Here is a 15,676-nt window from a genome sequence, read left to right as displayed (position 1 = left end):
GAGATTTTCTTCTATCACTTGAGTAGAGGCGCTGCATAGATCAAGAAGAACAATGGAAGCTGGTAAAATCACAAATAATCCCATTGCGAGAGCCCGCGAATTCATTCTACCAGACGCTAATTCCGTCGGCTTTTGAGAAGGCTGCGGTACAAAGCGCGAGGTCGCGATGGCGTGATTGCAGGGTTCTGCGAATTGTTGATTGACAAGCGCCAAAAAGTCGTCCGGCCTGCGACTTCGGCCACTCGCCTCCGCTGCCATTCCCCATTATTCATCCCGCCTTCACTACTCTCCTTCGCAGCGGCATCTGTTGGCGTTTTCCTTCCTGTATCGCCCTGCTGTCTGCATTTCTTTGTTTACGGGCTCCTGTTGCGGGAATTCACCACCGTCGCACCAATCCCACGACTCCCGCCCCATCCCACCCCGCTGCCGCCGAAAATGGCCCAGCCTCAGGACAACTTCGCCAACAAGTCGTCCGCGCTGCCCTTCGGCCAGGATGTCGCCCTGTCGTCCGTCTCCGGCCCTACCTACCTGACCGCCCAGACAATCGTCCAGCAGGTCGCGTACGCCTTGTCTAACAAGCTCTTCGCCTACTCGCCCGAGTCCTTCGATCTCGACGTTGCAGCGCAAGCATGGCAGGCCGCGAAAGAGAAGAACGCCTTTGGCGAGGTCACGGACGTCAAGTCTCTTCAAACCAGGAACGGTGCCGGCAGCATGGCGCTCGGCTACATGTTCTACCCCGGCTTCGACATGAGCAGGAGGAGTTGGCCCCAGAGCATCGTGGCGAGCGCCGCCAGCCTGACTCAGATGCGTCCTGCGCTGGATGAGTTGAGCCTGCTGTACGATGTCGCCAGCCCGACTGCCCTCCAGGTCGCGGCTGTCGACTATGCCGCCGAGACCAAGGCCGGCCTTGTCACCGACTACACTGCTTCTCTCGCTCTGGCCGAGGAGCTCGGTATGGGCCTCGTCACCAGCAAGAGCGCCTATGAGATCCAGCACATGTCTCTCCTGGCCACGCTCCTTGCCTCTGTCCAGCCGACCGTTCACACCTACGATGGCATCACTGTCGGCCGTGAGACCACCCGCATCGTTGATGCGCTCAGCGTTGCCGGCCTCAAGCGCAGCTACGACTCCGTCCTGTCCACCGTCCAGGAAGACCTCCACTCCAAGAAGCTCACCAACGAGGGCAAGCTCTCCAAGATCATGTCTGCTCTCAACGAGGAGCTCGGCACCGAGTACAAGAGCTTTGAGTACCACGGACATGCCTCTCCCACCCGCATCATGGTTGTCTTCGGCACTGTCGAGGCCAGCCTGAGCGCTCAGATCGCTGAGGCCCTCGCCCAGGAGAACATCAGGGTCGGTGTTGTCAACGTCCGTGTCTACCGTCCCTTCGCCGAAGAGGAGTTCCTTGAGGTCCTCGCCCCCAGCGTCGAGCAGATCACCGTCCTCGGCCAGGTCCAGGACAACGCCAGCGTCGCCGACAGCTCTGTCACCAGTGCTCTCTACAGCGATGTCCTGGCCGCCGTCAACTTCCAGTCTGCTGCCTCCGGCAAGGAGCCTGGCGTTTACGACATTAAATACGGCCGCGAGACCGTCTGGACCGTCAAGACCATGGAGAACCTGCTCCGCAAGCTCAGCTCCAAGCCTGGCGAGGTCGTGGAGCAGCCAGAGGTTCCCTTGACCCTCACTTCCGAGGACGTCAAGCAGTACACCTTCTGGGATGTCGACGAGAGCGCTTCCGCCGCCGCGCCCATCATGGTCGGCCAGCTTCTTTCCGGCGACAGCTCTCTCAACGTGTCCGTTCGCAGCGCCCACGACAACCTCGTCCAGGGCGGCTCGATCAGGACTGATCTCCGTACTTCTGCCAAGAGCATCGAGGCTGCTTACAGTGTCAAGAACGCCGATGTCGTCGTTGTTGGCCACGAGAAGCTCCTGAAGGAGTTTGACATTGTCGACAGCGTTAAGCAGGAGGGCACCCTCATTGTCAAGTCTTCCGGCTGGAAGGATGAGGACCTTGAGAAGAAGTTCAGCACGCCCCTCCGCAAGGCCATCGCTGCCAAGTCCATATCTCTTGTCGTCCTTGACCCTGCTGCCTCCACCAAGGTTGGTGAGGAGCCCGAGCTCGAGAACTACCTGCTCCAGCTGGCATTCCTTAAGATCGCCCAGCCCAGCCTCTACGAGACTGGCCTCAAGAAGCTCCAGGCTAGCGGCGATGTGCTTGATGTCCTCGCCAAGGACCTCGAGACCACTCTCAAGACCATTGAGGTCCCCTCGACTTGGCTCAATCTCGAGCTGGAGGCCAACGAGGCTCTGCCCGCCGCAGAGGACCTCAACGCCAACAGCTTCGCCGCTTACCAGAAGATTGACGAGGAGACCCCTGCCGCTCTCAAGAAGTGGACCGTCGCCGCCAAGGGTCTTCTCTTCAAGGAGGCTTACGGCACTACCGCTGCGCTCAAGCCTGAACTCGCCCAGAAGACCTGCATCGCCACTGTCAAGGAGCGCCGCAGACTCACCCCCTCCACCTACGACCGTAACATCTTCCACATCGAGTTCGACCTTGGCAACACCGGTCTCAAGTACGAGATCGGTGAGGCTCTTGGTATCCACGCCGAGAACGACCAGGGCGAGGTCGAGGCGTTCATCAAGTGGTACGGTCTCGATGCCGAGGAGATTGTCGAGGTGCCCAGTCGCGAGGACCCCAACGTCTACGAGAACCGTACCGTCTACCAGGCCCTCATGCAGAACGTCGACATCTTCGGCCGCCCGCCCAAGCGCTTCTACGAGGCTCTGTCTGAGTTTGCCACCGACCCCAAGGAGAAGGAGAATCTGATGCTGCTCGGCACTGGCGGCAACCAGGAGTCCGTCCTCGAGTTCAAGCGCCGCGCCGAGGTCGACACCATCACCTTCGCCGACCTCCTGCTCGAGTACAAGTCCGCGCACCCCAGCTTCCATGACATCGTCCGCATCGTCAACCCCATGAAGCGCCGCGAGTACTCCATCGCCTCCTCGCAAAAGGTCACCCCCAACAGCGTCTCCCTCCTCATCGTCACCGTCAACTGGGTCGACCCGTCCGGCCGCGACCGCTTCGGCCAAGCAACTCGCTACCTCAATGCCCTCTCCGTCGGCAGCCCCGTCACCGTCTCCGTCAAACCCTCCGTCATGAAGCTCCCGCCCAAGACCACGCAGCCCCTCATCATGGCCGGCCTCGGCACGGGCCTCGCGCCCTTCCGCGCCTTCGTCCAGGAGCGCGCCTGGCAGCGCCAGCAGGGCATGCCCATCGGCGACGTCCTGCTGTACATGGGCTCGCGCCACCAGCGCGAGGAGTACCTGTACGGCGAGGAGTGGGAGGCCTACCAGGCGGCCGGCATCGTCACGCTCCTCGGCGCCGCCTTCTCCCGCGACCAGCCGCAGAAGATCTACATCCAGGACCGCATGCGCGAGTCGCTGAGCGAGATCCGCCAGGCGTACTTGCGCGAGGAGGGCGCGTTCTACCTCTGTGGTCCTACCTGGCCGGTGCCGGATGTTACGGCTGTGCTGGAGGAGGGCATTGAGATCGAGACGGCGGCGGAGGGCAAGAAGAAGGATGGGCACAAGGAGATCGAGAGGTTGAAGGAGGAGGGCAGGTATGTGCTTGAGGTTTACTAGATGGTTGTGGGTGAGTTGGTGCGGACATTGTACATGAAAAAGCGTGCTTTTGGTTTGGGATGTGGTGCATAGAATAGACCATCTGCATTTACACGTCAAGATACCTTCGCGGTTTTGAAGCAGGAGTTATATACTCTCGCGAGAGTGAAGTGTTTCCACCAGATCCTCCAATCTCTCAAAACTCCCACCAAATCGTTATCAGCCGTTATCGCCGCCGGCAACGCACGAAATCCGAGCGCAGGGTCCTCGCTCTTTCGCCCCCACCAAACTTTGTGCGTCATCCAGAGTCGATTTCGGATGACAAAAGCGCGTTTACAGAGCCTGTCCCCTCCACTCTACAGGATCCCGGGCAGCGCTCTTCTCGCCACTGCTACTGTCTTCGAGTCCGACAACTTCACTACACGAACAGACTGTCGCTCCAGTCGTTACACACACACACAGAACAGAGCAAAACACTCGCCACGCAGGCAAACCCTCGCCGCGCTTTTTTCTGCCCGCAGCGGCATACACCTTCACACCACCACAACCACCACCACCCACAACAACCCCCAACAAACACCCCAACAATGGCCGACTCCGCCCCCGCCTCCGCCCACCCCTTCACCTGCAACACCTGCCAAGTCGCCTTCCGCACCTCCACCCTGCAGCGCACGCACATGCAGTCGGACTGGCACCGCTACAACCTCAAGCGCCGCGTCGCCTCGCTCCCGCCGCTCACCTCCGAAGTCTTCGCGGAGAAAGTCCTCGCCAACAAAGCCTCCGCGGCCGCGACGGCCGCGCGCGCGAGCTTCGAGCGCAAGTGCGAGCCCTGCGACAAGGTCTTCTTCTCCGAGGGCGCGTTTGTGAACCATGTTGCGAGCGGGAAGCACAGGGCTGCTGCGGCGAGGTTTGGCGGCAGGGGTGCTGGGGCAGATGGCGTGACGGAGACGGAGAGCATGACGGGGAGCACGTTTTCGCTGGGCGAGCCCTTGGAGACGGAGAGCGCGGGTGCGAGGGAGGAGATGGAGGATGAGGAGATGGAGGAGGTGGCGGAGAGGATGAATGCGAGTGGGCTGCGGGAGGCGAGGGATCCGGTTTATGGGAAGAACGATGGGTTGCGGAACGCGATGGAGGTGGAGAAGCCGGAGGGTGCTTCAGGGGTTGTGGGCGCGCACAAGGCGGAGAAGATGGAGGAGGACGAGGAGTACGAGCACAAGGCGGATGTGAATCAGTGTCTGTTCTGCAACTATGTGTCGCCGACGCTGGATCTGAACATGAACCATATGGGCAAGCAGCACGGGTTCTTTGTGCCGGAGAAGGAGTACTTGGTGGATCTGAAGGGCCTGATCAACTTCCTCAGCGAGACAATCCAGGTGCTGCACCAGTGTCTGTTCTGCCACAAGCAGGTGCACACGAGCTCGGGCGTGCAGACGCACATGCGCGACCGCGGCCACTGCATGATCGCGTACAGCACGGAGGACGAGCAGATGGAGGTCGGCGAGTTCTACGACTTCCGCTCGACGTACGAGGACGAAGACAGTGACGAGGACGAGGAGGAGACTGAGGGTGGTGTCGGCCTCGGCCGCAAGCGCGACACGAAGACGACGATCACGAACGAAGACGGCGAGGAAGTCACGGATTCGGACGAAGACGACGAAGGCTGGGAGAGCGACGGCTCGCTGTCGTCCGTCCCCACGGACGAGATCACCTCCGTGCCCATCGAGCACCGCGACCACCAGTACGCCAAGCTCGGCGAGCACCGCCACCACTCGCGCAAGGACGGCAAGCACAAGCACAGCGACGGCTACCACTCGCACGCGCACAGCACGCCGCAGGCCGTCTACCGTGACGACTACGAGCTGCACCTGCCCTCCGGCCGCACGGCGGGCCACCGCAGTCTGCGTACCTACTACCGTCAGAACCTGCGCAATTACCCGACGCCGGAGGAGCGCGCGCAGCAGCAGCTGCTCGAGGACGAGCGCCACGACTCCGACGCGGAAGAGGAGAACGAGGACGGCGGACGCCAGGTGGCTCGCTCCGGCCGCGACGGCCGCGGCAGGCAGCTCGTCAGCAGGGCCAACGGCGGCTTGGGCATGGTCGGCGTCAGTGACGAGAAGAAGCGCGAGGTCGCGGCGGTGGAGAAGAGGCAGCTCAAGCGCGTGCAGAGGCAGCAGGCCCAGTACCAGTGGGGCAAGGACAAGAGGGGAAACAACCAGAAGCACTTCCGCGATCCGCTGCTGCAGTAGTGGTTTTGCGAGTGTTTATTGTGGATTGTTGCGATTTTTGGGCGATGCGACCATGAGAGGGGCTTTCCTCGTTTCCTTTCTCTTTTTCTTTTGTCGTGACTTGGAGCATTGCTGTGGCGTTTGCATGTGGCTTCGGCTGTTGAGCTGGCGGCCATTGCCTCTCCTTGCCGAGTAGGCTACTAGATGATGGTACCATAGAGCTATGACAAATTTGATCACAAGCTATCACTGTCACATTTTCCAGGCATTCGCAGGTGGCAGTTTAATTGTTGCAGTCAAACTTGTTTGCAATGTGGTTGTAATATCTGGATTGACTCTCGCCCGACTCAAAGGTCCAGGTCAAAAGATTTTTCCACACACAGAAACTTTGAAGCAGCTCGTGTGTGCTTCGGTCAAGAGCATTTCAAAGCCGTCGATAGTAAATGATCTGCTGCAGGTGTCGCTGGTGACGTGACACCCGGTCGATCATAGACAGGGCTTTTGCACAGTCAACGAAACGCGTGTTGGCCACGGTCTGCGAGACGGCCCAGCTACGCGATGGTGTGGTGTAGTGCGGTGCGCGATCCACGAGACCGCAACCTATACATGCATCCCCATGCGACCAGCGATCTCCCAATCGTCATCACACCCCGGGCCGCCCAATAGTGGAGTGACACAACCCTTCTCCTGGTGCTTGGAACTGACTGCACCGCCATACATCCTCAACAGCCTATGGTCTTACTGCGATCACGAGCGCCTTTTCTAGAAGACTCCTTTAACGATCAAGGTGACATTGAAACCGTTTGAGTTCAGCGATCTTCATTTCCCAGTGCACCCGGCCAGACCGGCGCTCTTCAAGCAATACGTGGCGCAGCAGAAAGGTTAATTGCTTTGGCGGCGCCTTGTGGGATGCAGGGTGCGAAATGACGTCGTGGTATGGAGCCAGAAACCGTGTCCCGCCTGCACGCGTGGGGGGCCCATATATACGAGGGGCCGTCGCACTTCCCTCTGGATAGATTCATCTAGATTTTCTTGAGCTCTTCTCTCACCTTGCTTCACTTTCTTGTTGAAGCGTCAATTCATCACCTTTCTCTCACAGACCTATCACACCAGGTAATTTCTCACGGACACGCGAGGTTGCCTTGGGAAATCGCAATGTGGCCTCACCTTGCACATGTGCACATTGGCTAACATCTTCAAAAGCAGAAACACCATCATCAACAGTCGTCACCATGGCTTCTCCCACCGCTCCCCACCAGCAAACCAACCTCCCGACTCGCACAGCAACCAACACCACAGACCCCGACGATGCCATCCCCGACGAGGACAGCAGCGAGACCACCAAGCTCTTCAACGAGCGTCTGCAGGCATGGAAGCACGCCTGTGGCTACCTCGAGGACTACATCACCGCAACGGAGAAGATGCACCACGCTCACCAGAAAGAATATGAGCGTGTCCTGAAGACCGTCAGCAACCCGCTCAAGGAGGGCCACCACTTTGACCAGACTCTGGGCGGGATCGCTGGCCTCTTCGACAACATCCGCAGCAACACCCAGGGCATGGCCACCTCCCACGGCGAGACAGCGAAGACCCTCAAGGGCTCTATCCTTCCCATCTTCGAGCGCCTGCACACCGAGATCAAGAACAAGACCAAGGAGCTCACCAAGGGCGCTGGCAAGGGTGCCAAGGCTGTCGACAAGGCCCGCAACACTTCCCAGAAGCACATTGAGCTGCTCGGCCAGCACACTGCCGCCTTCGACTCCTCCTCCGGCGCGGTCAAGTCGCACGAGGACCCTTACATCCTGCAGCGCCAGGTCTACCACCGCCTGAGCAAGCAGGTCCTGGAGGAGAACAACAACCGCGACGACATGCTGTCCGTCCAGAGCCACTTCGCGCAGTTCGAGGCCCACGTCGTCTCGACTTTCCAGAACGGCCTCGCGCAGTTCAACTCGATCATGCAGAACCAGACCGAGCAGACCCGCAACAGCTACGGCGACATGATCGGCGTCGCCCAACGCATCACACCCGACTTCGAGTGGAACGGTTTCGTCAAGCGCAACCAGCACCTCCTCATCGATCCCAATGCGCCCAAGCGCGCCGTCGAGCAAATCGGCTTCGCCAACCAAGACCACCGCGCCACGCAGCCCCTCATCGCCGGCTCGCTCGAGCGCAAGGGCAAGCTGATGAAGTCGTACAGCACCTCCTTCTACGCCGTCACGCCCTCCAGGTACCTGCACGAGTTCAAGACGGACGACGACTTCGCCAAGGACCCGCATCCGGAGAACTCGCTGTACCTGCCGGACTGCATGATCGGCGCCGTCGACGGCGTCAAGTTCAACGTCAAGGGCAAGGACACCTCCAAGGGCCTCATGAGCAAGATGAGCATGGGCCACGAGTACCACTTCCGCGCCCACACGCCCCAGGACGCGCAGAAGTGGCACGACATCATCGCCTCCCAGGTCGGCCAGGCCACCAACGAGACCCCGACCTCGCCCACCGGCTCCGCCGCGTCCCCCACGGGCTCCGTCGGCGAAGAGGGCGCCTACCAGAGCTTCCACCAGGGCGAGACCGGCACCACCGGCACCACCGCCGCGCCCATGACGGCTTCCGAGAAGGACGGCCTGAGCTCCTCGGCCGAGCCTAGCACCGCCAGCCCGACGACCACGACGCAGGTTCCCGAGAAGGACGTTGCTGGCGCCAGCCAGGGCGTCTACACCGCCGACAAGGCTTAAGCAGAGCCTGAGAGAAGCCCTGAGAATGCATGAGCACTTGTGCTTTGAGCGGGAAGTTTTGCAGCCGTCTTTATGCGTCGAGCGAAGCATCCGTGCGTTTGCGTGCAATATCGCCTACGAGAGACTTGGCTTTGCTTTTTCCTCCCTGGTTTAATTACGATTAATATACTCTTAATAATGAAGTACCGATTTCGATTCTGCTATTGATTGTCTGGGGCTCGGATGTCTCCTTGGAATGACCTTATGATGTTGGCCTAGATGTAATTATAGCACCGCTCCGTTTCCTCAGCGATCGAGATACTAGACACTAGGAGGCTGTTCTCCAAGTAGATATTTGATCTTGCTGCTCTGAAGGGGAGTAGAGTACGCCACTGTTCTCCCATGCACTCGAGAGCAGGGGTTTGTAGATGAAGGTTCAAGGCGTCCATTTCCGACATTGACTCCTTTCTCGAAGCTACTACTGGAGAGCACATCGATACCTACGAGCTGTCGTGTGCATGAAAGCTCATGATTGCATCGCGCTCCATGCATTCGGATATTATTGATTCCCCCGATTCAGTCCGTATACGTGACCTTGGCGGCCATGACATCAGCTCCGCGAGCTTCGTGTCCAGACCCACGCACGGCGCGGCATGTTTCAACGTGCGCCCATCGGCAACCTTCGACAATCACGTGGAGCCGCGCGACCCACCTGACAGACCCTGACCCTGGTTGCTTGTGAGGGCTTGATTAGATCGGCGGCTTCTGGAACTCGTCCACTCACGCACTTTCTCCTGTCAAGTTACATCGCAGCGTGTTTGGGGCGTTCGTGGGAGCAGCAGTTGCGCCACGCCTGCGCGCCCGCCTCGGAGCTGAAAATAGCATCGGCGTGCCGTGCACGCGTTACGCTTAACGGAGCTGTAGCTGCGGTGAGAATATACATGTAGGTAGCAGCACCATAGGAACTTACTGTAGCTGGAGACAGCCGCGATCACAAGCCAGCACTCACCTTTTCTATCACACGTATTAAACAAACAAACCTCAGGCAGGCAGCAACGGCTCATCCTCATTGGTGCGCGTGTTTGCTCGCAGGTCGCTCTGCCTCGATCCTTGCTCCAGGCACGCGCTCGCGCATTGACCCTCTCCGCGACCTTGTGCTACTTCCTTCCACCGCGAACACACTCTCGTTCACCCACCGACATTGAAACCCCGCGAACATCAGTCACAATGCCGGGTGTCCGTAAGTCGCTCTTCCGCCTACAATCTTGCCGCATCAGCTGACTGACGCTCCACTCTAGCCCCCAACGCGTTCAGAAAGGTCAAGGAGGCTTTGAAGGAGATGATCAGGTCCGGCGGCAAGAACCGCAAGGACAAGAACACTCAAGAGCAGCAGCAGACTGCGCAGAATACCAAATCGGACAAGGAGACCCAGCAGCAGCAGGCTGCCACGCTGGACAACCCGCCGACCGCCGCGGTCGCTGCGACTGGAACCCCGGACCATGCGCTCAAGGAGACCACCAACACCCAAGACAACGTGAACACCAAGGACGCCAGCTCGCAACCCCAAGTCCTCTCTACCCCCGCCGCATCCTCTACTTCCCCCGACCCGTTGCCGGCCGCGCCGGCCACGTCTGAGCCGGTCTCCGCCGTCTCTGCTGAGGGAGAGCAGGACATCAAGCCGATCCCAGCCCCAGTCAATCCCGTGACAGCCAACAGTGCCGAAACTTCCTGTATGCCCTTGCCCTCCATCAAACCTCAATCCATACAGCCAGACCAAACTGACTCTCGTCGCAGCCGCAGTGCCCGCCCCGCCCTCCGCTGCATCTGCCCATCCCGACGTCGTCACCGCTTCCACTACCGATAGCTCCCAGAAGATTGACACTCCGGGCGAAACCACCGAGAACGTTGGCACCAGCGCCGCCACCGCCGGCGACCATAAGATTCCCGTCGTCGCCGAGGAGCCGCCGCCACCGGCTGTCAAGACATCCCCCGCCGCTGCGGGCATGAGCGCAACCTCCGGGCCGCTCGAAGACTTCCCGGCTGCGGCGGCGGGCGGCAAGGGTTGATCGCGATGGGAGACGGCATCGCCGGTGATGCTTCGCGCTCACCTGGTTTTGATTAGCACCCTGGTCTCTTCCCCTTTCCTTCCTTTCCCTTTTCTTGATTTTGCGGAGGCTTTGATCGTGAGATGCGAGAGAAAATTTATACCCCACAATCGGCGTGCTGCCGTTTGTCATTCTGTTGTTGCGAGCGGAGACAGTACTTGCGGTTTCCGACTGATTAGGATCGAATCAAATCAAAAGGAGCCTTCTTGCTCCTCATTTCCCTTGCTCATGTTCCAGGTTCGCATCCTCAAACTCGCCTCACTCACCATTGTGACCCTGTTCAATCACCCTAGCATTGACATCACCAGCACCCACAGCACACATAAAAGCCCATAGAGTGTATCCGTACAAAGTCTACAACCTCTTTACATCGAGCTCTACGCTCTTTAGAATCCACCACCACCACCATACTTCCCACCGCCCGACTTCGGCGCCCCGCCGCCTCCGCTCTTCGCGCCCTGCTCCCTGTTCTTCGACACCTGCCCGCCCGTCGGGCTCCCCGTGCCGCCCTCGTTGCGCTGCTTCGGCTGGCTAACATCATGGTTCGCCGGCGAGACGTCCAGCGGGCTCGTCTGTGCCTGGAGCGTCAGAAAGAGGGCATCGGTCAGCTAGTGCACGCGCGCATGAAAGACCAAAAAGAAAAATCCAAGAAAAGAAAAAAAGACGGATTCCAGAAGGGGCTGCAAGAACGTACCTCTCCGCCGCTCTCTTTGTCGGCAGTGCTCATTTCTTCTTCGGGCGAGGTCTGCTTGGGGTCGAAGGCGGCGTTCTCGACGGCCGCGGCCGCGTCGTCGGAGCCGGATTTCGAGTACTCGTTTGGCTCGGGCTTGAGGTCGTCTTTGTGCTGAGTGTCTTTGCGGGCGAGAGTGGGCGTGGCTTGGGTGAAGGGACGGGAGGCGCGGAGGGCGGGCGTGGGGAGGGCGAAGGGCCGCGTGGTGGTGAGGATGCGGCGGAACATGGTTGCTGGTGTTTGAGGTGAGGTGAGGTGAGGTTGGAGGTTGGGGTGATGACCAATTGAGGTGTTGAGATTCGGTGGAGGATTGGTAAGTACAGAGAGAAGATGGATTAGAGACTTCCTTCCCCTCGGTATACTTGGCCCGGCAGAAAGCTCGAGCTCGAGACGTGTAGTGCCGTCTGTGATGATGGGTATGATGTATTGTGACGTCAGGGAGACGGAGTTCTCGCCGAGCTGCCGTTGGACATGGAGAGGACTGCACGTCAGCTCGTACGTTGTGAGTGTTGACAATAGCAGCTTCAGAGTCTGGTAATCATTCGTTCATATGCAAATCGCTCGCTGAATTTCTTCAAGTCGTGATATATAACCGTTGCGATCATACTTTGTCAAGCAGTTGACGACAGGCTATCACTAATAGTGTTGCATTCTACAGTCGAGACCTGACGAGTGATAAACACACACTACAGACTCAATATTTGACCTTCTCGACATGTTTTGGATCACGGAGGTCAACAGAAGAAATCTTCTTGAAGTGAACTCAGCGGATTGGTTGGGACCAAGCACATACGCTCACGATCTCACACTAACCCTAACCCTAACAGCTACCCATTACGTTGCAAGAGATCACAAGGCAGTGCCCAGATGAAGAGAGCATACAGTCCAGACCAATCGATCTCAAGCCGTTAGCTGGTGTTTGATGACTTCATCGTGCCCGTCAATCAAACATGTCTTCGTACTGCACCAATTAAGTCGGAGATGTACTTCAACTGGACGACGCCGTGTTTGCGGTCACGCCATATCACATATTGCCACGCTGAAAACGAACAACCTGAGGAGCTGTCGATGGCACTATCGTCGTGAATAGAGGCTGCAAGAGCTTGAAGGTTCTCTGGGCGTGAGACTGCCCTACCGAGCTCATGCTTCTTGGAATCAAGGGCCTTCTTTTGTGTAGCCTTCCTTGCCACACTGGAAACTTCCAAGATGCCAACTAGACAGAGAGCGATCACCGGCACCAGCTACCCGTTATTGTTCACGCTAATCCACAGGACATGCGCTTGTCAACGCAACGATCTACCTCGCAACGCAGACTCCGTGGTCCACAGACAGGAGATACAGGGTGGTATTAACGACCCAATCATTACGCGCGTTAAGGTTAAAGATGCCATCAAGGATGACCAGCCCGTTTAGCAATGGGTCGGAGTGCTGGTTGGAAAGCCTTTGCGTAAGACGGTAGTTAGGCGATTAAATAGTGAGGGGAATCAGCATGTGACACACTAAGTCAAAGCAACGGCGACGGCTGCATTACACTCGATCGATGATCTGTATGTGCATACTATAGCTGATAGCAGCTACAACTCAAAGGCCAGCATAGAGAAAATGAAACCCTTCCACGACCGCACTCCAAGCTTCAACTTCCATGTCGCGTGTCGAGCACGACAGCGGCAGAGATAACGCCTGCCAGGCTCGTGATAGTCCAATAGACAAGATAAAACCAAACACTTCACTCACTCGATTCTCCCTTCGCTTCAATCTCAAAGTCGAACCCGCAAATATGCTCGCCCACTTCCTCGCGCGGGACAAGCATCTCCAAATGCTTCAGCCCTCCGAGAACCCCGCTTTGGGCGCTCAAAGACGGAAACATAAGTGGACGCCCAAGGTGCTCCAGCACAAAGCCCGAAGACCCCTCATCGACAGGGTAGCGCTCCCGCTCTAGACCAAGATACTCCCAAACAGCCTGCGCAACATACACACCAACCTGCTCTGCGCCATCCTTGTGGTACATCCCCGGACAGACCATCATGAGCGAGCGCTTAGTGTACGGCCTCGTAACGCCAGGATTGCAGACATTGTGCCCCATGCGGCTGAGGGTAGCATGTAGACGGTCAGAGACCTGGGCTTTGAGGTCGAGGCCTTCGAGATTGGAGATCGTGTGGCGCACGGTGGAAGAGTTGCGGTTGCGGACGTGCGCGGTGATGTGCGCGGTGAAGCAGCAGCGCTCGCTGAGGGCGAAGTAGACTCCCAGGCCGGTTGTGATATCGTGGACGCCAACGCGGGGAGTTAAGGTTGGGTCTTTGGGATCGGTGGGCATGGTTGCGCTGGAGGCGTGGTGGAAGTAAACGAGGCCGCCGGTGCCTTCTTTCAAGAGGCGGAAGACCTGTCTGGGTACGTGGTGGGTGGCGTTCTTGAGCATGGTGATTTATGGCGTTTTGAATTGATCTTTTGTTTGCACGGTGGTGTTGGAAGCTTTTCGGAGATCCGGCGGGTTTTGTTGAGGCCTTCGCGTTATTCACACTCGTGAAGCATGAGCGCATATGTTAATGTGCCATCGTTCGAGGCCCTTGTGAAAGTGAATGCAATTTTCCGAAGTGGAGTCAAACTTCGCATCCTGCGTGAATATTCACATGTCGCGAGCCGCCGAAGCTTCATTTCATCTCTCCAAGCTTCGTCTTTCCGTAGGCGCCTCCCATTTTCTTACGCTCCTCCAGCGCTCTCTTGTACGGGGGAGCAGTAGGAGGCTGTACAGGGTCCAAACTGACATGACCTTCGGGCAACTTGTGGCTCGCATCAGCATCGAAAGCACTCAGATCACCACAGGCAAGGAATGGAGCAATCCAGCGGCCATGCTGGTCCTCATCCTCGGTGTCCGAGCCCAGCTCGAGCTCTGTGATGCCATCTGCCCTCGTCCTACGGCAAGCCTGCGTTCGCTCACCCTTCGCCTCGCTCGAGGGTTTCACCGTCCGCCCAGCTCCGAGCGGATTCTCCAGGCTCGCCTTGAAGCCCTTGGGCGGTTGGAAGTTGGTGCAAACTATGAAAGCCTCGACACTACTGGCTCTGCTGCTACGGGGCTTGGCAACGGTGACGTGCTCGAAGAGAATCGTCATCTGGGCGTAGAGAAGGTCGACATCCTTGCCTCTGAAAATCTTGGCGACGAATTTGCCGCCGGGCTTGAGGACGCAGAGGGCCAGGTTGAGGGCGGCCCAGAGGAGTTGCGACTGGATGTAGATGTCTAGGTCGTGCAGACCGGTGACATCTGGAGCCCCATCGGAGAGTACGAGGTCTACCGGCTGCGCGGCCTCTACTGAAGTAGAAGTAGGGACGAAGTCTGGGTCAAGTGCGTTAAGCAGGAGAGGGATGGTTGAAGGGTGGGTAATGTCCGCTTTCAGACAAGTGATGCCCTCCAGAGGAGACATGGGCTGAAGGTCAATGGCGACAATCTTGACATCTTTCCTCGGCTGGTTGGCAGGAGTCTCAGGCTCGTCGATCGAGACTTGCTCGGCTGATGCAGCTTGCCGCAAACGCAGAAATTCCTTGTGGCGCTTGTCTTCGTAGGCTGCACGGCCGACTCGCTCGCCTTTGATTAGGACACGGGATAAGACTTGGGACCAGCTTCCAGGAGCTGCGCAGAGATCGACCACTCGTGTGACTCCTTCGAAAAGATCAAACTCCTCGTCTAGTTGCAAGAGCTTGAAGGCGGATCGGGCGCGCCAGCCTTGTTCTTTTGCCAGGCGGTAGTAAGCATCACGCTTATCCTTGGAAGACTTTCCCATGATGTATTAATGTAGTCTGCAAGGATTGGATGTGGATGATTCGTGGGATTGCAGCCAGACGTGGTTCAACTTTTCTTGAAGTCGGCGTTCGGCCAGCACAAATTCCGGGGCGACCTCGTTCTCACCACTTCACCCTTCACGACCCGATCGCATCGATGGATTGACGTACATTGCATTTGAAGATGAAAGCTGCTCAAGTTTTGTTAATCGAGCCACATGACCCATCTATTTATTCGGTAGCAATGCAGTAACTTCACCCAAACGGGATGAGTCCAGCCTCTTCGATTGCGACGGGATTGCCACCTTATCCCGGGCGCAGGCCGGCGGCAGAACATCATTCTTTTGCACGTCGACATCTTATGGCTGGATCACCATCCTTGAGGTAGTAACATACAGCCTGAAAACGCCTTGTTAATGAGGGATAATCGTGTCTTGCTCACCTGCCTTTTGAGGTACCTCGGCAAGAATTTCCGACTTCCGTCGTCTGGCTTTCCCTGATGATGACTCCAAA

At 58.0% G+C, this 15,676-nt stretch overlaps 7 protein-coding genes across 7 annotated transcripts; 4 read left to right on the top strand and 3 right to left on the bottom strand.

The window, feature by feature from the left end:
• Positions 1–435: 435 nt before the first annotated feature.
• WHR41_01573 (uncharacterized protein) lies at positions 436–3,642 on the top strand (the record flags this gene model as incomplete). Its single annotated transcript, XM_069370179.1, has 1 exon — positions 436–3,642. One exon carries the CDS (start codon positions 436–438, stop codon positions 3,640–3,642), a length of 3,207 nt encoding a protein of 1,068 aa, XP_069232921.1.
• A 566-nt stretch (positions 3,643–4,208) lies between these two features.
• WHR41_01572 (uncharacterized protein) lies at positions 4,209–5,867 on the top strand (the record flags this gene model as incomplete). The annotated part of the gene is made up of 1 exon (XM_069370178.1): positions 4,209–5,867. One exon carries the CDS (start codon positions 4,209–4,211, stop codon positions 5,865–5,867), a length of 1,659 nt encoding a protein of 552 aa, XP_069232922.1.
• A 1,211-nt stretch (positions 5,868–7,078) lies between these two features.
• WHR41_01571 (uncharacterized protein) lies at positions 7,079–8,578 on the top strand (the record flags this gene model as incomplete). The annotated part of the gene is made up of 1 exon (XM_069370177.1): positions 7,079–8,578. The coding sequence occupies one exon, from the start codon at positions 7,079–7,081 to the stop codon at positions 8,576–8,578; it is 1,500 nt and encodes a 499-aa protein (XP_069232919.1).
• A 771-nt stretch (positions 8,579–9,349) lies between these two features.
• On the top strand, positions 9,350–10,623 carry WHR41_01570 (uncharacterized protein; the record flags this gene model as incomplete). The annotated part of the gene is made up of 3 exons (XM_069370176.1): positions 9,350–9,797; positions 9,856–10,287; positions 10,352–10,623. Exons 1-3 carry the CDS (start codon positions 9,785–9,787, stop codon positions 10,621–10,623), a joined length of 717 nt encoding a protein of 238 aa, XP_069232920.1. The 5' UTR covers positions 9,350–9,784.
• Positions 10,624–10,713: 90 nt separating this feature from the next.
• On the bottom strand, positions 10,714–11,749 carry WHR41_01569 (uncharacterized protein). Its single transcript, XM_069370175.1, has 2 exons — positions 11,357–11,749; positions 10,714–11,240 (listed from the first exon to the last, which is right to left on the bottom strand). The coding sequence occupies exons 1-2, from the start codon at positions 11,618–11,620 to the stop codon at positions 11,049–11,051; spliced, it is 456 nt and encodes a 151-aa protein (XP_069232697.1). The 5' UTR covers positions 11,621–11,749; the 3' UTR covers positions 10,714–11,048.
• A 1,369-nt stretch (positions 11,750–13,118) lies between these two features.
• WHR41_01568 (uncharacterized protein) lies at positions 13,119–13,808 on the bottom strand (the record flags this gene model as incomplete). Its single annotated transcript, XM_069370174.1, has 1 exon — positions 13,119–13,808. The coding sequence occupies one exon, from the start codon at positions 13,806–13,808 to the stop codon at positions 13,119–13,121; it is 690 nt and encodes a 229-aa protein (XP_069232696.1).
• A 232-nt stretch (positions 13,809–14,040) lies between these two features.
• On the bottom strand, positions 14,041–15,165 carry WHR41_01567 (uncharacterized protein; the record flags this gene model as incomplete). The annotated part of the gene is made up of 1 exon (XM_069370173.1): positions 14,041–15,165. The coding sequence occupies one exon, from the start codon at positions 15,163–15,165 to the stop codon at positions 14,041–14,043; it is 1,125 nt and encodes a 374-aa protein (XP_069232693.1).
• Positions 15,166–15,676: the final 511 nt, after the last annotated feature.

Source organism: Cladosporium halotolerans, assembly GCF_011745625.1.
Source record: "Cladosporium halotolerans strain TM138-S3 chromosome Unknown Sca4, whole genome shotgun sequence".
NCBI lineage: Eukaryota > Fungi > Ascomycota > Dothideomycetes > Cladosporiales > Cladosporiaceae > Cladosporium > Cladosporium halotolerans.
This window is presented reverse-complemented; position numbering and strand designations above follow the sequence as displayed.